This window comes from Cucurbita pepo, chromosome 11 (genome assembly GCF_057944985.1).
Source record: "Cucurbita pepo subsp. pepo isolate OVF chromosome 11, ASM5794498v1, whole genome shotgun sequence".
Classification (NCBI taxonomy): domain Eukaryota; kingdom Viridiplantae; phylum Streptophyta; class Magnoliopsida; order Cucurbitales; family Cucurbitaceae; genus Cucurbita; species Cucurbita pepo.
Window position 1 is genome coordinate 4,565,610 of NC_141808.1, and position 24,334 is coordinate 4,589,943.

The 24,334-nt window shown below is 36.9% G+C and overlaps 1 protein-coding gene, 1 long non-coding RNA gene and 2 pseudogenes across 2 annotated transcripts; 3 read left to right on the plus strand and 1 right to left on the minus strand.

Annotated features, from left to right (window-relative positions):
* Window positions 1–118: 118 nt before the first annotated feature.
* Window positions 119–2,679, minus strand: LOC147790115 (uncharacterized; annotated as a pseudogene).
* Window positions 2,680–9,539: 6,860 nt separating this feature from the next.
* On the plus strand, window positions 9,540–10,110 carry LOC147790116 (zinc finger BED domain-containing protein RICESLEEPER 2-like; annotated as a pseudogene).
* A 6,903-nt stretch (window positions 10,111–17,013) lies between these two features.
* LOC111805166 (uncharacterized) lies at window positions 17,014–23,987 on the plus strand. Its single transcript, XM_023690090.2, has 6 exons — window positions 17,014–17,348; window positions 17,537–17,714; window positions 21,174–21,271; window positions 22,743–22,839; window positions 23,466–23,551; window positions 23,645–23,987. The coding sequence occupies exons 1-6, from the start codon at window positions 17,085–17,087 to the stop codon at window positions 23,696–23,698; spliced, it is 777 nt and encodes a 258-aa protein (XP_023545858.2). The 5' UTR covers window positions 17,014–17,084; the 3' UTR covers window positions 23,699–23,987.
* On the plus strand, window positions 19,616–20,700 carry LOC147790117 (uncharacterized). The gene is made up of 2 exons (XR_015422959.1): window positions 19,616–20,297; window positions 20,385–20,700. It is a non-coding gene; the product is annotated as an uncharacterized LOC147790117 (long non-coding RNA).
* Window positions 23,988–24,334: the final 347 nt, after the last annotated feature.

Sequence of the window (24,334 nt, forward strand, 5' to 3'; positions counted from 1 at the left end):
ACAAAGCATCTACAATCATAGTGAGCATCAGCATAATCTGGTTTCATGAATATGCCCTCTTCCAAGGCCTTAACGACAGCCCTATACTCCCCTACTCCAAATAAAGCACTCCCCAAATAAAGCACTCCCCAGCAGTTTCAAAGCTGTAAAATGGGTAGGACAAAGAATCTCCACCGCCTCCAATACCAAAAGAAACTCTTCCTTTGCCTCTTTGTATTTTCCAAGAACATACAAGCAGTTCCTAGCTCTAAAATGCGGCCTCACGTCAGTAGGTTGGGCCTCACAAGCCCTCTTGAAGCTAACAAGAGCCTCCTTGAAGAGTTGGTGCTCATATAAAACCCTACCAATTGTCATATGCCCATCAAAAGCCTCCTGTCTAGACCGCGCTCGATCTGCTCGAGTTCTCAAAACCCCTAATTCCTTGAGAAACGAAGCATAGTCATGGCCGGACTCCTCCCAGAAAACCCTCTTCTGAAAAAGCTCCGAAGACATCCCCAATTCTCTCGACTAGCCTGCATCAGAATAGGCATCGAAATTGTCCGCCTTTTTCCTATGAATTTCCTCACATACTAAGAGATTCGAAGTATCAGATTTCTCACGAGATAAATTCGAATACTTACCGACTCTCAAAACCCTTCCTCGATTTTGATTGTATAACCTATCACCAACAAATGCTAACGTGCCAGGAACTCCTTCAACATTGCCAAATATGTCATTCACTACCGGAACTAGACCACCAAAAAGCATAATAAAGAACAATAGACCCAAAAAATTAATATTGGAAACCTTCTTAGTTCTTCCCACCGCCTTCTTACTCTCATTCTTTTTACTCCTAGCAGGAGGAGGCTGACACATACCACTGCCACTCAGTTGCTGTCTCAGGCCTGCATTCTTAGTCATCACATATGATATCTTACTATTCAATTCAGCAATGGTTGAATGCATACTTCTCAATTTATCCTCCAACTCCTCCACATAATGCTTTTTCCTCTGTCTGGAAGGTTGTGCACTCTCTCTATTCCTCATCAACCTCGCCGTCCTCTTCTCTTCAACCCCATTTAGAGCACTGGAACTCAATTGGGGATTGATACTTTCTACAGGAATAGATGACCTGATATGAATCCAACAACTGATCACTTCCATGTACCCAAACGAGCAATTACAAGAAGCAATACAAAGAAGATTCAAGTATCAAATCAAGAAAATAATGGAGTGACTGACATTGGAAAGTGATTAGAAGACTTGTCATTGGTAGTTGAATTACCAATTAAGACAATTTATGAATGCCTTATTTTCTTCACTTTGTATTTAATAGCATTTATGAGTGATTTGTAGTTGGTAGTTGAACTTTATTATGTTAGGGTTATCTTGTGCACCTATTTAAAGGCAGGTAATATTCAATGTTTGGGAATGAAATGGAACTGTTGAATACAAACAAAACGTTTGTGTTTTCTTGATACCTCTTTGGTGTTATTCTTTTTCAAACCTTGCTTTAGATTTGATGTTTAAACCGATTCATTGAATTAGTTTTGATCAAGCTAATTCTAGAGTGAATTGTCTTGGTATCTAAGAGTGACCATCATAGATTCCAAGTTCGATCTAAGAGTCATTCATCTTCTAACCAGCTCTTGGTTGGAATTAATCCGTTAAGTTAGCTTTCTCTGTGAACGTTTTGCAAGAATTCTAGAAGGACCTCTAGCTTTGCAAAAATCGAGCATTGTTGGCGCTTATCATGACCTTTGATATTTGGAAGATCTCAAATCCGCATTAGAAGATGGGCAATTTATTCCCTCAGAGACGCCAGAACCGAAATTTCCAAAACCCGAGCTGTGAGACGACGCTAGCTCACCTGAGAATTCATGATCACTACCACCGCCACCATACTCCGGAGAAGGACAATTTACTGTCCTCGGACTCTTTGAGTCCCATCCACCAGAATGGGTCGAAAAACACTCGCTACCTACGACTCTTAATTTAGAAGATTGATAGTTTAGAAACTCACCTTCATTGGGAGACTGCTTGCATGAAACCGCAGAGCTTCTAGTTCCTGGAGAGCATGCAAAGCTGCAAGCACGAACAGCAGCGCCCCTAGAAGCTTCCCGGTCAGCCTGCAAGTCTAACGAATTGGTAGTTTGATCCAAATCTTCGGAGATGAGGAAATAGTCAGCCTCATAGGAAAGGAAAAGACCGTCAAGATCGCCAAAGGTTAGCTCGAAATCATCATTTTCGTCGAATCCCAAATCCAAGGTCGTGAAATAAACAGAAAGGGTCACTAGGGGCGGCATAATTGGCATCTTCTGTAGAAACATCATCTTGATGTACATCGTTTGTTGGCTGGTCAAGAACTCCAATGGTTAAGCAGTATTCCCAAATTGGATCGGAAGAATTTTTTTTTTCTTACGCATTTGCTTCTGATTCTTGCATTTTGATTCGGCAATTTGGCTTAATATGGCCTGGCTTTTCGCAACGATGACACACCACTTTCACCTGACAATCTCGTTTAAAATGGCCAGGTTTTTCACACCTGTAACAAGCTTTAAATGGCTTCTTTGACGACTGCTCACTTCTGAATTGATTCGCATTACTTGATGAAGGCTTTAAATGAAAATTTTGTCTCCTTTGATCTTTGACATACAACGCATCTTCTGACTTTGGGGAAAACTTGTTGCTGTTGGTCATTTGCTTAACCAAGGCTTCCTGATTTGAAAGAAGATTCTCGAGTTCAATTACCGTAGGCTGATTTGCCCACCCTTGTATTGAGGAAACAAAAGGCATAAATTCTTTTCGTAATCCACGAATAAGATAACCCGTAATCGAGCATCACTCACTGGCTCCTCAGCATCTAAATCTGAAATTTCAGAACATAGATTTTTCACTCTCAAGAAATATTCTTCAATAGAAAAATTACCTTGAGTTACCACAGCCAGTTCATTCTCTAGAAATTGCAATCGGCTGTATTTTTTTTAGTGAATAACTTTTGAAGGGTTTCCCACACTTGCTTGGGTGACTTTAAATCACGAACATGATCAATATACTCCTTGCTAATCAAAGTTCGCAACGTAAATAAGGCTTTTCCGCATTTGATCTTCCATTGTTGGCGTAATTTTGCATTCTGTGGAGTATCTGCGGGAATTTCTGTGTCATCACCTTCAATTAATCCCACAAATCTTGCTCTTTTAGATAAGCTTCCATGCATAACTTCCAATAACTATAGTTATTGCCAACAAGCTTTTACATAGCTATACCCATAAAAGCACTTCCATCATTCATCTCGTTGAGTAATAATATCAACTGTATCAACTTGGCTCTGATAACAACTGTCACAATATCTCACGCTCAAAGGTGTGAATAAATATGAAATTATTATTACTCACAGAAGATGATACAGGGACAACTGAAATAATGAACTGTTTACTGTGACTTGTGTTTTAGCAAGAGTAACGCTTCTATTTAAACATAAATAAATTCTATAAATAACTCCTACAAAGACTCGCCTGAAATACACATCTAGGTTGACTTCTAATAAAAATGAATACCTTAACAACTTCACTAATTCCATCTAACAATAAGTTGCACTAATTTTGACAGTTTTTTCCAAATCTTCCTCTCTGTATTTCTATTTTCTATTGGCTTTGTTATTTCCAAATCTCTATTTTCTATTTCCTTTGTTATTTACATGTAATAATCTAAATAATAATAATAATAACGATATGTATCTGGGATGCCTCATTAATGAACATATGACCCTCATAAGAGAAACTAAGAGTCATTGGCAAATAAAACTTAAAAACACCGGGAAATATTAGTTATAACTCATGAAAGATAAATTAGCTACTTACTCGGTACTTTAATTACTCATCAAAATTATTATAACTTTTTTTTTCTAGATTTAGATGATGCACACCAATCGAGGACGAGACCAGCGGGCTAGGGACCATCGAGAATCCATGTCTGGGTCTATTTATATAGTTATGCTTTTCACTGTTTAAAACTTACGTTGGTTGTTTAATGTTTTAAATAGTACTGGTTTGTAATGTTTCACTTGATGTTTATAGAAATGTTTTGGAAATGTTACTAAATTTATGATTGATTGTCAGAGTTTGTTATCAGTGTCAATGGTAACTCCTGTAAATCGCGTTGTCGATGAGCGGTTGTTACAAGTTGGTACAGAGCCTAGGTTATAGGTTCTGTAGATAGTCTAGAATAGACAGTATGGATTCCTTTAGTCCAGCTCAGCGGTATCTCGCCTCGGTCAAGTAAGTGATGCATGACTAAGTTGTATGAAAGAATAGTATGAAAAGTTTAAAAGAATTGATTATGACCACTTAATTATGTGTGTGACAGATATGGTAGTATTTAAGAGTTTAGACCCTGGTACGTCGAATGTGGTCTAGGGGAATGAGGAGCAGCCTGTAGAAGGAACTGCTCCAGCAGAGGCGGTTCCGGAGCCTGCTCTGTCAGCAACTAGAGATCAGTCAATTATTGTGATTACATTGGAGGCATTGCAATCATTGATTGAGAGCCGAGTGGATCAATCGGTACAGGCAGCCTTGCTGGTCTTGGAAGCCAGGCGGCTCCGACAACACTTGTATCTAGCCAGGCGACTCTAGTGTTTGAAGCACTAGGAGTAGATGTTCAGATAGTAATACCTCCAACAAGTTTGACAAAGCTACCTGGTACAGCAGTGGTGATAGAGGAACCACCGCCGCAGGTAGTAACTTATGGGCGACGATGTATGACGGAGGAAAGTGAGTACATATGAGATTTTATGAAACTTACCCCGCCAACTTTTGGAGGAAAGGGGACTGATTCTGAGGCGGCTGAATGGTGGTTAGAATGTATTGAAACAAAGTTTACATTCTACTACTACACAGAGAATCATAAGGTGTTGTGTGCTACGTATTTGTTGGAGGGACCAGCCCATTTTTGGTGGAAATCAAAGAAGCCGAAGATGAAGGCTGGTGGAGCCCCAAACTCCTGGGCGGCGTTCAAACATGAATTTTGTGAGAAATACTATCCTGCTCTAGCGAGATTGCGAAACCGAAAGGCATTTATGCAATAGGAACAGGGTAATATGTCAATAGAGGAGTATGAGACAGAATTCACTCGATTATCTAGATTTGTTCCTCTTATGGTTGCTACTGAGGAAGAGAAGACGGATCTTTTTATCCAGAGTTTAAGGCAAGATATACAGGGATCCGTGTCTGCCTATGCTTCTCAAGATTTCGTTACTGCTTATAATGCTGCTGTGAAATTAGATGCTACTACCTCGAGGAATAATCAGGGTTCCAGCAGTCAAGTACTGCCAAGCGGTAAATGAAAATTTACCCAAATATCCTCGAGTTTGCAACAACAGGCAGTACCGCTACGAGTAGATCGTCGGCCTTCCTCAGGTGATGGGAAGGCAGTTTGCAGTAAGTGCGGGTTAACTCATGCGGGATCTTGTAATGTTGCAGACAAGACATGTTATAACTGTGGTAAGACTGGGCATCTCGCTAGAATGTGCTATAATGCAAAGAATCCTAATGTTGCACGCCCCGAGAGACCCGCTCCAGGAGGAGGAGGAGGTCAGTTGAGTGCTGGGGGACCGCCTCAGGCTCGCAGTAAAGCCTTTGCCACGACGAGCAAGGCAGCGGAGGATACCATCACGGTGGTGACAGGTACTTTACCCATTTATGGCTACTTTGCTTATACTGTGTTAGATTCTGGCTCTACACATTCTTTTATATCATTATCGCTTGTTCGTCAAGCCCGACTTCGAGTAGAACCTTTAGGTTATGAGGTTATGGTCTCTACACCTTCAGGAATCATATTGATGACTCGTGAAAAGGTGAAACTGGATAAAGTAGAAGTATCTGACCAACCATTAGACGTGTTGTTGATGGTGCTAGATATGTATGATTACGACATTATTTTGGGCATGAATTGGTTATCTGCTCATCATGCCAATATCGATTGTTACAAGAAGGAGATAGTATTTCACCAACCAATGGGAAAGAGCTTCCAGTATCAAGAGCTTCCGGTTTCAAGGTACGAAGTCGGGAAGTGTTCCCAAGACAATAATTGCTTTAAAGGCTAGGAAGTTGATTAGTCACGGTGTTGTGGCATTCCTGACTAGTATGGTAGAAGTGAGACGAGCTGCTACAGATGTAACAGTTGTACCTGTGGTGAATGAGTTCCTGGATGTCTTCCCTCATGAGTTGCCTGGCTTGCCACTAGAGTGGGAAGTCAACTTTGTCATTGAACTTGAACCAGGGACAACACCTATCTCTAAAGTTAGGATGGACCCCGCAGAATTGAAAGAGTTGAAACTGCAATTGCAGGAGTTGTTGAACCAAGGATTCATACAACCTAGTGTGTCACGGTGGGGAGCTCCGGTGTTGTTTGTGAAGAAGAAGGACGGTACACTCCGTCTCTGTATTGATTATAGGGAGCTGAATAAGGAGACCATTAAAAATAAGGAGACCATTAAAAATAAGTATCCCTTGCCGCGAATTGACGACTTGTTTGACCAGCTCCAAGGGGTAGCAATATTTTCGAAGATTGATCTTCGTTCTGGTTATCACCAAATAAGAGTCAAAGAAGAGGACATACCGAAGATGGCTTTTCGTACCCAGTATGGACATTATGAGTTTGTTGTAATGTCCTTTGGCTTGACCAATGCCCTTGCAGTGTTTATGGAGCTGATGAACCGGGTATTCCAGGATTTTCTGGATTATTTTGTCATTGTGTTCGTTGATGATATCTTGGTTTATTCCAAGACAAACGATGAACATGCAGAACATTTGAGGAAGGTTTTGTTGGTTCTACGTGAACAAATACTATATGTCAAATTCTCGAAATGTGAGTTTTGGCTTCAGAAGGTAATATTCCTTGGTCATGTGGTATCCAAGGATGGTATAGCTGTTGATCCAGCAAAGGTGGAGGCAGTTATAGGTTGGGCTCGGGTAACTATAGTTACTGAGGTGAGAAGTTGGTTTAGCAGGATACTACAGGCGATTTATGAAGGACTCTGCAAAGATTGCAGCGCCACTAACTCAGTTAACTCGTAAAGGAAAAAAATTTGAGTGGAGTCGAACTTGTGAAAGGAGTTTTCAGGAACTCAAGGAAAGATTGGCGTTAGCCCTAGTACTTACTGTACCCGACGGTACTGGAAATCTAGTAATTTATAGTGATGCCTCAAAGAATGGGTTGGGTTGCGTACTTATGCAGAACGGGAGAGTTATTGCTTATACCTCTCGACAATTAAAGGATTATGAACGTAACAACCAAACTCATGATTTAGAGTTAGCTGTTGTGGTGTTTGCTCTGAAAATATGGAGACATAATCTGTATGGTGACAAGATACAAGTACATACAGATCATAAGAGTCTCAAATATCTGTTCACCTAGAAAGAACTTAATATGAGGCAGCGTCGATGGTTGGAGTTAGTGAAAGATTATGATATGGAGATCCTACATCACTCTGGTAAAGCTAATGTTGTAGCTGATGACGAGTCGTAAGACAGCTCACTCATCTGCAATGTTGACGAGACAACCCAACATTTAGATGGAGTTTGAAAGGGCTCAGATAGTTGTGTTGGTCAGGGAAGCGACAGCTCAGCTAGCTCTTATGACTATCTGCTCGACGTTGCAACAACAAATTACTCAGGGTCCGCAGAGGAACCCTTATTTTGCAAAAGTCGTGAAGCAACTTGAGACTGAATGAGTCAAGGATTTTTTTATGACAGGCGATGGATGTTTGAAGTGGCGAAATCGAACTTGTGTGCCAAACGATGTAGAGATCAAGAGGAAGATCTTATCTAAGGCACATGATTCTCCCTATACCGTACATCCAGGTGCCACAAAGATGTATCAAGACTTGAAACCATGCTTTTGGTGGCCTGGGATGAAGAAAGATGTTGCTGAATATGTGAGTAGGTGTTTTGTTGCTGAATATGTGAGTAGGTGTTTAACTTGTCAACCAGTTAAGGCACCTAGACAGAAACCTGCTGGATTATTGCAACCTCTGAATGTGCCCCAGTGGAAGTAGGAAGAGTAGGGGTGTACACCCAACCCGAACACCCGAGAACCCAACCCGACTCAACCCAACCCGAAATATAAGGGTTGGGTTGTGTTGGATTTTGAGTTTGGGTTGGATCCATTTTTTTTAACCCGATCTTATTTGGGTTGGGTTCGGGTACCAAAAGAAAATGATTGGGTCAACCCGACCCAACCCAACCCAAAGACCCAAAGTTAAAGCCCAATCTCCAATCTTGTCTGGTCTCTGACAAATGCCCAAGCCTCTCCCTCCCTCTATCTGCTCTGCTTCCTAAGCAGTAGGCACCCTCTCAATCTCTCTCTTCTCTGCAAGGGAAATGGCTATTTAAAATCATGTTATTTTAAATTTCTACGTAAATCCATCTGCTCTCTCCACTACCTCTCTGCTCTCAGCCATTTCTACCTCTCTGTGTCATTTCTATCTCTCAGCTCAAGTTCTACGTAAAGCTAAGGAAATCTACCTCTCTCTACCTCGGTTTTGTTATTCTCTTTTCTGATTCGCTCTCTCCTTCTCTCTCAGCCATACAAAATTCTCTCAGCCTCTTCTCTCACAACCTCACTGCACAACCTTTTTCTCTCTTTCTCTCTTTCACAGCCACGCCAAAATACAAACCTTCACTCAAAATACAAATCTCTCTCGACATTTAGTTTCTCACAAGGAATTTGATCTCAATAGCATTTTCTCGCGTTCTTTATCTTGTTTCTTTTTCGTGCACTGTCTTTCTCTCTTTAGTCTCCTAGAACGCTATAACGGATAAACTTTTTCTCTTTTTGTTATATTCCCTTGCAAAGACCGATCGTATATTTTAACTTTGATGCATTCTATTGATAACTGTTCATATTAGGTTAAATGTTTGAATCATAATAGTTCTATTTTACTTTTTATAGATGGAAAACAATAGTGCAACTGTATGTGCGAGTAGCTCTAGTAATTATAATGCATCGAAACCACCATTGGTTGCACAATCTGAATTTAAGAAGAAAAAACCCAGTAAATCAACCGTGTGGGATCACTTTACATGATTAGAGAACAATAATAGGAGGTGCAAGGGCAACTATTGTTCTAAGGAGTATGCTTGTGATACTAATTCTTGTGGAATTAGCACGTTATGGAAGCACTTAAAAAATCAGTGTAGAAAGTACACATATAAGGTGGAGAATAAAGAACAAACCACTCTAAGTTTTCAACGTTCAATGGACGGAAAGGATGGTAGTAATATGGTTACTTCATTATTTAGTCAAACAAGATGTAGAGTAGCATGTGCCAAGATGATAATTATGGATGAATTGTCATTTAAATTTGGAGAGAATGAAGGTTTCAAATTGTTTTGTAGTATTGCATGTCGTAAGTTTGACCCTCCGTCAAGAATAACCATTACTAGAGATATATTTCAGCTCTATCTGGAAGAAAAAAGAAGTCCAAAGATTTTTTAGTCAGTCATTCCAAGAGAGTTTGTCTTACCACTAACACATGGACTTCGTTGCAAAACATTAATTACATGGTAATGACTGCACATTTTATTGATTCACAATGGAATTTGCATAAAAGAATTCTCAACTTTTGTCAAGTTGCTAACCACAAGGGAGAGACTATTGGCAAGATTATTGAGAGTTGTTTATTGGAATGGAGAATCGATAAGGTTTTCTCTATCACAGTTGATAATGCAAGTTCCAATGATATAACTATTTCATATATTATGAGAAGGCTTAGAAGTTGGAATTCACTTGTCTTAGATGGAGAAATATTACACATGAGGTGTCATGCTCACATAATTAATTTGATTGTGTATGAAGGGCTTAAAGAAATGCATGACTCCATTTCTAATGTTCGCAATGTCGTGAGGTATGTTAGATCATCTCCCAAGAGATTGACAAAATTTAAAGATCGTTTTGAACAAGAAAAATTAAATGTAAAGCACTTGTTTGTTTGGATGTGCGACTCGATGGAATTCCACTTATTTGATGCTTGATCATGCCTTGAAATTTGAAAAAGCTTTCAAAGTATTAGAGGAAGAAGAATTAGATTATGCTGATTACTTCAAAGAGAGGATCATGGAAACAAAAGAATAGTGCCACCACCATTGATGATTGGAAAAAACGTTGCAGTGTTTGTAAAGTTTTTGAAGGTTTTCTATGATGTCACTACGAAGATAAGTGGTTCTTTATATGTGACTTCTAATTCTTATTTTCATTAACTTTGGGGTATTCGAGAACTTTTAATTCGGTGGAGTACAAATGTGAACTCTGTTTTAAGTAACATGAGTACAAATATGAAAGTTAAGTATGACAAATATTAAGGCTCAGTGGAAAGAAATAATAAGTTGATATTCATAGCAGTGGTACTCGATCCTCGTTACAAATTGGATTACATATCATTTTGCTTTTTTAATATTTATGAAAATGTTATGGCTAAAGTGATGGTGGATGGCATAAAGAATTATTTAATTTGTTTGTACGATTACTACAAGTTTTATGATAATGCTCAAGATCATCATCAATCTGCATCAAGACTCACTTCTAAGTCCATGAATATGGAGATGGACACAATTGATTAAGAGAATTTGAGTGGTTTGATATTAGTATTATCAAGATACAAACGAAGAAGAGAAGAGTAAAATTCACTCGAGTTAAAGAATGATGTGGATCGATATTTATCTGACCCTAGTGAAGAACTTGATGATAAATTTGATGTTTTGGCATGGTGGAAAGCAAATGAGTTTAAATATAGAGTTTTATCGAAAATTGCCCAAGATGTTTTGGCTGTTCCAGTGTCGACTGTATCTTCTGAATCAGTATTTAGTATGGGTGAGAGGATTCTTGATTCTTTCAGGAGTTCTTTGACACCTAAAACAGTGGAAGTCTGATATGTACACAAAATTGGATCGGTATAAAGTCAGTATCGTTAGATATTCCTTAACAACGAAGATTTGGAGATTTGTTTTAAGATTGAGACAGGTAACTCTAAATCTATTTATTGTCTATTTGTTAGGATGTATTCTATATTGTTATATCACAATTTATATTTTATTTTTCGGATGATTTAAGACCTTCAAGCGGATGGTGTTAATATAACACCTGCTTAAGCAATTTGGATCTTAGGCACTTTTAGAACATCAATTATAGTAAATAACTAGCATCTTCATAAGTATTAAAATTCATGGAGTTTAAGTACTAACCTTTTGTAGTTCAAATTTCTTTTTCCTCACGAACCAGTTTCAAACCACCACTAGTGTCTTCTCTACTATTCTCCAGCCTTAGAACGAGATTGTGGAATCCGGTGAGTGACTAAACTTGGAAGAGATTTAGTATATATGGAGAGAGAGTTTGTGAATGTTTTTCTCAAGGTTTTTCCAAGGGAGAAGTTACATGTACCTTGATCACCCTATTTATAGAGTCATATTTGCATGTTCATGCAAATTTGAGATCACCAAATTTTGACACTCAAAATTCTACTAAACGTTTGGGATTATGTGTCAAGCATGTAAGTTTGAGTTACCCAAATTTTGATACTCAAAATTCCACCCAAATTTCTGGGGTTTATTTGGCAAGCATGAAAGTTTGGTTAAACCAAAATTCCACGACCTCAAACATGGATTTTTCCATTAAATGAAGTCAACCTTTTGACTTTCTTCATTTTAATTCAACAATTAATTTGAATAATTAATTTCAAATTAGAGTAATATTAAATGATTAATTAAACTATTTAATTAATATTTAACGTTGATTCAAATGCCAATCCCTAATCAATATCTTCGGTGCTCTCTTTTCGTAAATAAAACAAAAATGTGGTTAAATATATCGTATATATGTAGCACATATTCCCTAATTTGAATTCGAACACTTCGAACTCACTCGTCACGCTATTCTATGGTTTAGTTCGATATGAGCTAGCAAGGGGACCTAATGGACCTATAGATCATGGGCTCCAACGATCCAAGATTAACCGGCTAAACTCATTAACCTTGTTAACCAACATTCGTTAACTACTAGGACACTCCACTATAGCCTAGTAGTTGCACTCCCCTCATTATAGATATATTTCTATCCATTTAATATAACCATGATTAGTAAGTCGATCCTTCACAGGTTGTTCGTAACTAGAGCTGGGTCAATTTACCGTTTTACCCCTGAAGTTACTTCTTGTTTCTTATGTCCCACTAATCCTCTAATGAACAATTGGTTTGTGGTCCAACCAGTAAACCGAATCCCTCTCAGCCAATGAGAGGGTGGGGCCCCTTGTTCAAGACTTGGAGTCAGTACTTAAAGTAATTACCTCTCTTCCATCCCTAAAAGTGTGTAGGAGGGAATTCCATCTTGTACCCCATGTCCCCAGCCATTCACCTAGTCTTACCCCTGAAATTGGAGGCCTATTGAGTCGGCGAACTCGAGCCACTCTCACTCATGCAAATCTAAGGATAATTTTGAATAAAGAGGAGTTCATGGATTCAAGTTGATTTAAGCCTTTATCCCAAAGGTAACGAAAAGCCCATTTGTCTGAACTTTTAAATCTCGATATTTTGATCTATATTGCGTAATAAGTTATGAAATAGAGCTTGTTAGAATCATAATAAGGTGATTTATAAAGTTGTAGAAGAAGTCGGGACGAAATATGGGCTGTAGAGGTGGAATATGGCTTTGGGACATGATCGGTATTAATAGAAAAATTGCCAAAATTTCAGAAAATGCAAGGAAGAAAGAGAGACGCGTGCAGTACACACAGGGTGCGTGGGAGCCCGCGAGTGAGAGCGCGACTATGCACAGATCAGGCGCGTGAGAAAAGCACACCGAGCGTGTGCAGGCACATGAGGGCGTGTGTGATGCTATTTTGATTCCCGGTTTGTTTCGTTCGACTCCTTTTGACCTATCCTATCAAAATTGGTATATACGTATCTTGAAAAGTGTGAAATATACGTCTAATTGAAAGAAATTAGGTTGAAATACCCTATTAAACGTACAACCAAGGGAAAAAGGGATTCGAAACCAAATGAGTAGCATATCGTCCTTTAAACTAGTTCTTAACTTGTTTTACAACGTGTGAGTATGTTGTTTACATGATTAAGAGCTTAACATGTTAATATGAGCTTTGATGATATGTAATGTCTATTTGTATATTGTGACTGCTTGCTTGTGATGTAAGCATGTTATAAATGATTACTAGAATGTTTTATGTGGCGAACATTATAAATGTATTAAAGCATGCATTGGATGTGAGTATGTTATGGAAAGGTTATGACTCTGGGATATGTTTATTGGTTGTTGAGCCATGACTTATTTATATGAGTATTGTAGTCTACTAATTCCCGTAGAGTTCCTGACCAACGCGTTGAGTGCTAAGTCAGAGAGAATGAGTACTCATGACCGTTGGTATGTAAGTTAAACAGGCTGCCAGAAAAATTAGTAGACGGGCCGTATTTAACCGAGAGCAAGTCTTACATACGAGCCTAAAAATTATGGATAAGCATATAGAGAGTCAGTAACCTAAGCTAGCTGGAGTTAGCTGATATACTCATTAATGAACAGACCATCGTCAGAGAAACTAAGAGTCATTGGCAAATTAAACTTAAAAACACCAGGACATGAAAGGTAAGTTAGCTATTTACTGGGTAATTTAATTACTCATCAAAATTATGATAACTTTTCTTTCCAGATTTAGATGATGCATGCCAACCGAGAACGAGACCAGCGCAAGGGACCATTGAAAATCCATGTCTGAGTCTGTTTATGTAGTTATGCTTCTCACTATTTAAAACTTACCTTGTTGTTTAATGTTTTAAATAGTACTCGTTTTAAAGGTTTGAGTTGATGTTTATAGAAATGTTTCTAAATTTATGATTGATTGTCGGAGTTTGTTATCGGTGTCGACGGTACCTCCTGTGAGTCGTGTTGTCGACGAGCGGTTGTTACATTCCAAATCTTCCTCTCTTTCCCTGTATTTCTATTTTTTTTTTTCTCTTTGATTCGAAAACCTCTGTATTTCTTTCAGTTTTTTTCCCCTCTTTTGATTATGTTTCCAAATCTTAGGGATTTTTTTTTTTATTTGATCGATTTTTCCAATCTTCCTCTCTTTCTTTGTATTTCTATCTCTTGTCATTGCTACGATCTTAACTCATATCTAAATAATTGCAGTAGAATCATTTTATAAAAGAAATCGGAAAAGGTAAATCTGACTACTAACATTTTCAGATGACATATCTCTTCCCTTATCTGTCTAACCATCTCTAGTTATCTGCCTTTCTCCCCGAAAATCTTTTATTTCTTCTTCCCATAAAATGTTTTACAGCACGGAATTATTGATACAGGATGAAAGAAGTATTTTAGAGATGTATTTTAGGGGAGAGGTGGAGGGATTGAGAGGTGGTCAGTTATTATTTTATTTTTTTTCCTTATTTTATTATTTTTATTTTAATATTATTATTATATATAACCTAACGGGGCATTAAATTAGTAATACTATTGATACGGCCCACTTTGTAATTATTACAAATGATTAGATCCAAACCGTTCATGTGGAGACATGTGAGTGAGAGTATCATACACAATGAGTTTGTACAAAACTGGACCACTAGATATTTGAACTCTCCTCATAAATCTGTTAATTGAAAATATTAATATTTTACAGGATCATCATATGCGACTCAATCTTAATCTTAAATGAGTTATGAGCTCATGTGATGGCTTATTCTTTGATTTGCATGAGGGAGAACGTTTTTTGTAACCGATTCAATATCAGGCATAAAAGTAGAATGATCAGGCATAAATCATTTGATCTAAAGAATCAACTTGCTTCTAATGATTATACCAATTAATACACATTTGTCATATCAGGCATAAAAGTTCAACATAAATGTACAGTAGAATGATCTATAGTTGAGTCGGAACACTATCGTTTGATCCAAATATAGTGATTCAAAAGTCCATAATGGTTCACCCGAGTCCATTGAGCAACTCTTGTGAACAACTAAAAAATATAGTTAAGTCGAACACTATCGTTTGATCCAAATATAGTGATTCAAAAGCCCATAATGGTTCACCTAAGCCCATTGAGCAACTCTTGTGAACAACTCAAAAACATGAGCGGCAGGATTTGAACCTGCACGAGCAAAGCCCACATGATTTCTAGTCATGCTCGATAACCACTCCGGCAGGCCCACAAGATGAGAAAAAAGTTAAAATATAATTAAGACCTATTATCTATGACATGAGATCTATAATAATATGATATGGTATGATGATACTTTATGCTAAGATAATATTCAATGTATGAAATGTTATGTTGCACTATGATATGACATGAATGATAATAAAGAGTTTTTTTTTATGGACAATCCCTAAGTAATGTTATGAATGATGAATTTATGAAAGTTTATGCATGCAAGCTACCTAGGGTAATATGTGAAGAATGTGTGAGTTGTGTCGAATGAACAATTAAAATGAAAAGTATATGGATCTCATGCATATTGTATATTCATTTACATCGGGATACTTCTCCTTTTATGATGAGTACGAACACATACACTATGATGATGATGACGACGACGATTATCATGTTTTGCATGATACACGACGATCGTTGTACCTCCAAACATCCGACTACAGCCAACTAGCTCGACCATGTAGGCCTATGAGGTGTGCGAGCCTGTTTGCTGGGCCTACACATGTGGGTCATGTGTAGGGAAGTACTACACATCCAATTTGTTCGAACTGGAGGTCACCTAAGAGACTATGGTTTTCAATGATAGGTCCCTAATTATGATTGCATGTGTTTGCATTCCCTTACTCCAATCGTGGAGTCAGTTACTCAGTATTTTTTAAAATACTCGAAACATGTGTTACTTTTTTTATTTTAGGTAAAGACAAGGCACCCACGGTTGATGACGACGACGACATCACATCAAAGACCATAAAACTTGCATAAGGTAGTTGCATATAATATCGAACATTACTATTTTTATATTTACCTTGATTTATTTTAATATTTATTTTGTATTATTTTAAGACATTTTCTTAAACGTATAAGTTTATGGTATCGTCTTATGAAGTCGTATTAAACAAATGTTTCTACATAAATAAGTTATGTCATACATACGGTAGCGACTTTAGGTTATTGAAAAGTAGGGTCGTTATTGAACGCTTTGTTCGCCCAATGAAAACACAAAGGTCATGCTTTAATATATTTAATATATATTAATTATTTTAATATTTAATGTAACAAATGCAATAAATATAATTTTATTTTTATGTATATTTAATATATTAAATATTAATTTAAACCTTTAGATTTAAATATTTTATTTATTAATTTGAATATTTAATTTTTTATCTTTTAACTAAATTGAATCTCACCCATAAATTATAATCTCCAATTATAAAAAATTAATTAATTAAACTATTTAATTAATTATTCTTAATTTAAATAATTTGTATAAAGTACTACTAATTCTCTAATAAATAATTTATTTATGATCCAATCATGAACTAAATCCACTTGGCCCCTGGTATTGAGAGAGTGGGAGACCTATTGTGCAAGTTTCGAAATCAGTTTCCTATTTTGTCAAATCCCGAAAATGATAAGACATTGAATCAGTTACAAATCATATTCACCCATGCAAATCAAATGATAAGCTTTCATACGCAAGGAGCTCATAACTCACTTGAAATTGAAATCGAGTCAGATATGATCATCATGTGAAATATTAACATTTTCAACTAACGAATTTATAAAAAAAGCAAATCATTTGTAATAACAAAAAAACAACCCGTTTCAATAATATTATTAGGACATGACACCCGACTTTATTCACATAGTACAGACCCTTTAAGTTATTGATGTTCTTATGTGAATCACATATTATTTAAGATTACATTAATTTACTTGAATTTTTGATATAATAGATAATATTAAATCGTAAATAAAATAATTAATTACGAGACTTTAGAATATAACGTGAAGCTGGAACAGTGCGCTACCAGGCCAAGCTTGTGACAATCGGAGCATTTTCAAGACCTAATTTTGAAGCCATTTCAAGTTCTTACTGCTCTTGGCCATGGCGGGACCTTCCTCGGCTCCTTCAGCACCTTCTTCGGCTCCTTCAGCACCTTCTTCCTCATCAGGTTCCCAATTTACGTATTCAAACGGTTCCTACTTTCCTTTACCTTTCCATCTCCAGCAGTCTGCTCCGGCACCGGCAGGCCCCCAGTATCCCTCTCCCTATGTCGCTGCTCCAGGTCCTCCAGCAGTTCCGCTCCCCGTCACATCTGTTTATCCGGCTCCTGCTCCCGCTGCCTATACTCTCCCTCAATACCAGCAGGTCGCATAACATGCATACGATTTTAATTTTTACTGCGGAGTTCTGGTTTTGTTCTATTTTTGCTATGGTTTAGGGAAAATTATTATGGAGCTTGACGTTTCTGATGGATAAGGGAATATTTTTTGGTTCAATTTATGGCTTTAGCATGCTTGTAGCATTTTCCCCCCTGTTTTACCTACTATGAACAGGCTCAACAATTGTTTCAAAGGGATGCCCAAACGATAACACCGGAAGCTCTCGAGAGTGTTAAAGCTGCGCTTGCAAGTAGTGAGATCGAGCATAAAGCAGAAACAAAAAAGAAAGCTATTCCTCGCAAGGCTGCCGGGCAATCTTGGGAGGATCCAACACTTGCTGAGTGGCCTGAAAGTATGCATTACTTACGTTCTTTAATTTCACGTATTTGCAATCATTGGGCTTGCTGTGATCTCTAGGAATAATTTTAATTGTTATGGGCCTCTGATATCAGCTTGAACCGATGGATGTTTCTTTTAGTTACTACGCGTATTACATAGTAACCATGGCAAATTTCAAGCAAGGACTGGATACTTGGCTTTGGACTTTAGATAATTTCTGTAATGCACCACGAGTGGTTGGGTTTTCCTTTATGTAATTTTATGAATCAATAAAATAGTTTCTTGTTCCTCTCTGGAAAAAAGTATAACAAAATTAAATACAATAAAACAAAAGATCTTTTTAGCTAAATGACTTTGAATATTTCTTTAGGAGGTAATGAGCCTGGAGAAATAAGGTTTTTGCTGTTATAATGGAAATAAGGGAGATATATGGTTTTCCAAGAAGCCTAAGGAGCCAATGGAAAAGAATAAAGAGGCTGAAACCAAGGTTTGAAGAATTCACCTCTAAGATAATTGGTGATGGGAGGGACATCGAATTGCAAAGGTAGCAAGGCTTATGTTCATACCTAGGAAGTATAAACACTCCAATTTTTTGCAGAGTATCGGACATCTATCATACATGGACATGCTTGAACACACCTGACAATTGAAAAAAGTCTAATTGATAAGTGCTATAGATGTTGGATTTACAAAACTAGAGGTCCTTCTAGGATCCTTGCAAATATTGACAAATAAGGCTACCTTATCAAATAGATTCCAACCAAGAGCTTAGTTAGAAGAACTCTTGGATTTAACATAGAATCTAGGATGGTTACTCCTAGACGACTCACCCTATAATTAGATTGATTAAAGCTAATCCAAAGAATTGATTAAACTTCAAACACAGAGCAAGATTTGAAAAAATCAGCACCAAGATGGGTTTGAGAAACCCAAGTTTCTTTGTTTGGTTGCAAAAAAGTCTTCCAAATACAAAGTATTACATGCCCTTAAATACGCCCAAATGGCCGTTCAAGTTCCCAAGAATCAAGTCCTTCAAAGACAAATAAATGATAATTGGAGAAGATAAAACCTAGGAAATGAAGCTCAATTGCACAACAATTGAGAAGTCTAAATGTGGAACAAAAAAATGTAGAAATGTTTTAAATTGTCTTCAATATCTATGGTAGGATCCACTTGACTTGATGAGAACGTTTGACAAGTTTTAACATCATAAACTCTCAGGAGGTGCAATTTGGAAAGGCATCTCTTCACAGGTTCTACGTAGTTTTTTTTGTCCATCGTGCCATCTTCCAAACTACACTACTTTTGCATGCCATCTTTACTTCATTCACTTTTTGACTTGTCGAAATAACGTTATGAAGAAATCAGGGTTCAACATTCGTTCTCTCCTTGTGCATTAGTTAGTTTTTGAAGATACAATGTAGAAGCCTTTTGATTTTTTTTTTGCCTTGTTCATTGTAATAGCTCCTTCAGGTACAAGTAATGGATCGAAGGTTGGATTCACATCACCAATTATTCAATATTTTAATTTCTTGATTTAGTTCGAAAAAGCAAGTATAACAAAGTACAACATTTGTTGTATTTGAAAGCCCAATACCCACTAGAAAATGAAGGTGCCCACTTAAAAAAAATACCTAAATTTAATATGTCAAAAATAAGAGAGCAAAAATACCTAAATTTAATATGTCAAAAATAAGAGAGCAATTCCACTTGTTTGATCCTATTTTCAAGTTTATTCCATAAACCTTATTGAAACTCAATCGTTTTTGGCTCAGTGTGGGAGACCCCGATTATTAGGGGGGAAAAAATCAACTGTTTTTTGCTCCAGTGGAGGAGAAAATAGTCTCGACATATGCAAGTGAGGCGATCTTCCATGCTCTAGGGGGCGGGCGGGGGGGGGGGGGGGGGGGGGGGGTGGACTTATCCTCGCAAATGCTTTACTTTCTAGTTTCCCAGTCATCATCTCTCTATTTTTTAATGCCATAGGAAGGATTTAAAAGAATATGAAAACATTCTAGTAACTTGGAAAAACATCAACCTACTTCCGAGATGGGGGTGGAAATTCATGGAAGAAAATAATGCCCTATGGAAGGATGTAATTGCCAACAATTACTATGGAGGAATAGATTCCAAAGCTGAATAGCCATGAGCCAAGCAAAGGTCCTTGGAAGCAGGTAATTGCCAACAATTATGGTTGGATTGTTCCTTTTAGGAATTTGACCGTTGATGAAATTCTTGAGTGGATCAAGCTCTACAGCCTCGTTTATATACAATGTCCTTCTCATGTAGAAGATCCTCTCTCTTGGACCCTCAAAAGAGATGGTTGATTTTCGGTTAATTCCTTAACTTTTGAGCTAAGCACTCATCAGGCCCTGTCAATATTAATCCATCAAAGGTGATTTGGGTGGCTAAAGTCCCTAAGAGGAAGTGAAAGCCTTCATATGGGTCTTTGTCCGAGGGAATTTAAACACAAGGGATGTCTACAAAGAAGACGACTGAATAATCCATGCCCCCAAATTGGTGCATGATGTGCAGATCAAAGGAAGAAAATCGGCATCGTCTTTTCTTCCTTTGCTCTTGGGCAAACTCCTTACGGGTTAGATTATTGAACTTTTTGGGGAGCTGGTGTGTCCTGAAAGAAATGATGGGGTCTATTTTTGCTTATTTTTGGAACTCCTTTCAGGGATAAAGGTCGTATTTTATGGTTCGGACTTTGTGGAAACTGTGGCGTGAGAGGAACTAGAAGGGCTTTGTAGAGAAGACGACTAACCTTTACAAGCTTTGTGACTCCATCAAACTCTTTGCATCCATCTGTGTTCTCTTTCAGAGTCTTTTTGTAATTATGATCTTGTGCATATTTCAGCTGATTGGGAGTCCTTTTTTGTGACCCTTTGGCCTAGTAGGGATAATTCATCTACCTAATACTACTTCCTCCCAATCAATATATTTTTTTGTTTCTTATTAAAAAAAGGAGAAGAAAATACACCCTTATTGGATAATGAATATTATTGGTTGTCTATCACTGTTTTGATGAATTTAATTTTGTTTTGATGTTGACTCTTAGATATTATATTTACTTTTATATTATTAAGAATTTTGAAATATTAGTGGTCATAGGCTTGCGTGTATGCACATAATTACAAAGAAAAAAAAAAAACTATCATAACCCCAATATATCATGTCCTAGTTTTTTATCATGTTGCCGTGTTAGTCATTTTATTGGTGACATATTTCATGTTTCTTAAATAGTTACTGATCTGCCGTACTCTTGATTCTTATATTTTTCCACCGATTTTGATGGATTTCCTTTTCCTGTTGGCTTTGTAGAAATAATGACTACTATAGAGTAGAAATTGAATTAGTGCATGTAATGTTCCTATGCTGTACTCTCTCTAACTTTTTAAATTTGTATCTATGGCTTTCATCTTAGCTGGAAGTATCTATTACTGAGGAAAATTTCCTGTTGTTGCAGATGATTACCGTCTATTTTGTGGAGATCTTGGCAATGAAGTGAATGATGATGTTCTCTCTAAAGCATTCTCACGATTTCCTTCATTTAACATGGCTAGAGTAAGTTTATTGAGTCCAATATTCTACCTAATTCATTTTTATTTTCAATTTTTGTTCTTGGCATTCTGCATGATGGTTAGTTTCCTTGAAAGTATTTGGTCTGTTTAAAGGTCGCAATGCATCTATAGGTACGTCTTGTTTGTACATTTACATGTGATTCTGATTGCATTTGAGGCTTCTGATATGTCCACAGGATTCTGTTCCTTGAATTGTAATATATTTTTTTTATATTTTTTAAGGTTTAAGTTCTATTTTGGCGAAAAAGCTTTTATATTATTTTGTTTGGCTTCTAAACTTGTAAATATTCTGTTTTGGTCATTAAGCTATCAACTTTATCCCTGAAACTATGCATAATAAACTAATTTAGTCATTTCTGTTAATTCTTTTTGTTGATCATTTGGAGTTTGCTAACCTGCTTTGTGTAACCCCAAAAACATACCTAGTAGACAGACACTCACCAGATTTAGGAACAAAAGTCGAATCAAGTTTCTGTTAAATGATTTTTATAAATTAAAGCAAAACTAATGACTGATAAAATATATTTTTTATGCAAAGCTGACAGACAAAACTAGAATCATCTGGAAGACAAATGAAAAAAGTATAATATCTCCAGAAATAAAATAGTACTAAAACCTGTTTTTATGTTTCTTAAAAATTATTTATGAGGTTAAGAATTTTCTTTAAGAAAGATGCGATCATCTGATTGGGAGTTATGCAGCTGGAACCTCTTTATGGAGCTTGTATCCCTTAGAATTTACCAAGTTCATAGACTAGCTTGAGTTGTAACATGGTTGGGTCATTTAAACTTGCCAGAGACAGGTTAGCTCTCGAGCTTTTAAAAGTGGTTATTCTTTTCCTTGGTATTTTCACTCTCTTACTGCTTGTGTGGGGGTATGAGGAAAGTCCCTTAAAATTTTGTGCACGAAACTATCCACAAAATTTTCAACAGAGGGACTTGAAGACTGTGTGAGCTCTTGACTTCTAGTAATGATTGGAGATATTTTTCTTTTGGTATTCACTCACGATTCTTGAAGATTCGCTGTTAAAGTGATCGGCCCTGTGATTTCCCTCCTTTGTGGTTATTGTATAGTCATGCCATTAAACATAGGCTTTACAACCATTTCATCTGGTATTGGGTCTTGTCATGGAAGATTTATTTTATTTGTGTTATTGTTGCTCATGCATATTTTATGGTTGAACTCGTAAGTTAATTCTCACCAACATCTGTAGTTTTTGAACCATTGTTAACTTCAAGGACATTGCCCAATTGTTTATAAGGATTTCTATGGCATAATTTTTTGGAAGTGGTTTGGACCAATTGATGCACTTTTATAAGAAACAATCTCAACTTTGTATCTTGAAAAATATACTATTTCATAACTTTGCGGATTGACCTAAAATATTTTGATACTCCATTTATGGTTTATTTTCTACTTACCAATTGATCTATATGCATATAATTTTTGTTTAGGTTGTTAGAGATAAGCGAACTGGTAAGACCAAGGGTTATGGGTTTGTTAGCTTCTCCAATCCTACGGACCTTGCTGCAGCACTCAAGGAAATGAATGGTAATATGCTGATTTTAGTTTTATATGGGTTCTGCAGTTCTTTCATCTCTCTGTTGGACTTGTGCTTCCTGTTCAATTCTCATGACATGTACTGTGTAATATAATAAAACCTTCCTCGTTGGTGGAACGCTATAGGATAACGAGTTTAATGAGGTTGTCATTTAACTTTTTCTTTTTACGAGAAACAAATTTTTTTACTGAAATAATGAAAATGACTAATGCTCAAAAGTTACAATTCTTTTTTGTTTTACTTCTCTCTCTCATAAACATTTTGAAGAAAGTTGTAAGAATTATAATGTAGGTTTTGAAAAAACAAGTGTTTTTCTGCATTCAGGTCAAGATTTTAAAGTATTTCTAAAATGTACGATACCGAATTACTTTCTAAAAGAACTAAACAAATTAAAGGATAATCTTTAGATAGACTCCAATGAAAGGATAATCTTTCCTATGAACTAGACCCATCTGTATGAACTAGCGTGGTCAAGAATCTTATGGTCTAATCCTCAAGCTTATGTGTCTTCTAGGATGTGTGGTAATGGTTGGTAGTTTGACATTCTTTAATTCCTTGTGTTCTCTACAAAATCTCTGAAACTATTCTTATGTGCTTAGACCCTTCTTGATTGCAGGCAAGTATGTCGGAAATAGGCCGATAAAATTAAGAAAGAGCAATTGGAAGGAGAGGACAGACTATGATGCCCTGGAAAGACACAAGGTAAATAACGTTCGGTGTTCGTATGCACTGTTACTTCTTGCTTATTTTTAAGTTCGACGTTTCAGTTTTTTTGATAAACTAATTTGATGACAGAACCACACTCAAAAGAAATCAAAGCTTCCAAAGAAGAGTATCTTGCACAAGTAGAGGTCGTTCACATTCTTGCTGTCTTTGTTTACTCCTCGAGTATAATCGTCGATCACTCAAGTGATCGGTACCGGATGTCTAACCAGTGTTTCAGGAATGCCGTGAAGTTAGTATCTGAGTGAGCTTTCTGTTCTCTGCTGCTGCAACTCTTTTTTAAATGAAGTGATTGTGCACTAGAGAAGATGTTTACTTGGAAGGAATCGATCTTGTAAAGTGTTGTGCATTCTCCATTCTCTTTGGCTATTTAATGAAGGAATGGAAATCAACAGTCTTTCACTGTTCTTTACCATTGATCTGACATCACATCTTATTTCAAACGACGCTTAAATGTGATTCAGAAAGAAGAACGATTCCCCTTTGTTTAAGCAGAAGAATATAATATCCTCAACGAATTGAAGATGAGATAAATACAACTTATCTTAATCCTTCCCTACCTCAAAACCCTAAATATTGCTGGTTCGAGGGATGGTATAAGAAGAATTTGGATTTAAAGGAGCATGAGCATACTTATGCTTATGCTTTTATTAAGGTTCAATATTCTTTGTTTTCGGCATTTTTCCACTGTAAGAGAGGGGTTATTGCGCACAACAATTATTTAATTTCATCCCACTTAGACCATTTAGATCCAGTTGAAGA

What these genes read in the sequence shown, in the direction of transcription:
- LOC111805166 (XM_023690090.2), top strand. Translation starts at nt 17,085, where the DNA reads ATGGCGGGACCTTCCTCGGCTCCTTCAGCACCTTCTTCGGCTCCTTCA. An exon ending in CTCTCCCTCAATACCAGCAG is followed by an intron (nt 17,349 to 17,536) that starts GTCGCATAACAT and finishes TACTATGAACAG; the next exon opens with GCTCAACAATTGTTTCAAAG. An exon ending in CTTCATTTAACATGGCTAGA is followed by an intron (nt 21,272 to 22,742) that starts GTAAGTTTATTG and finishes ATTTTTGTTTAG; the next exon opens with GTTGTTAGAGATAAGCGAAC.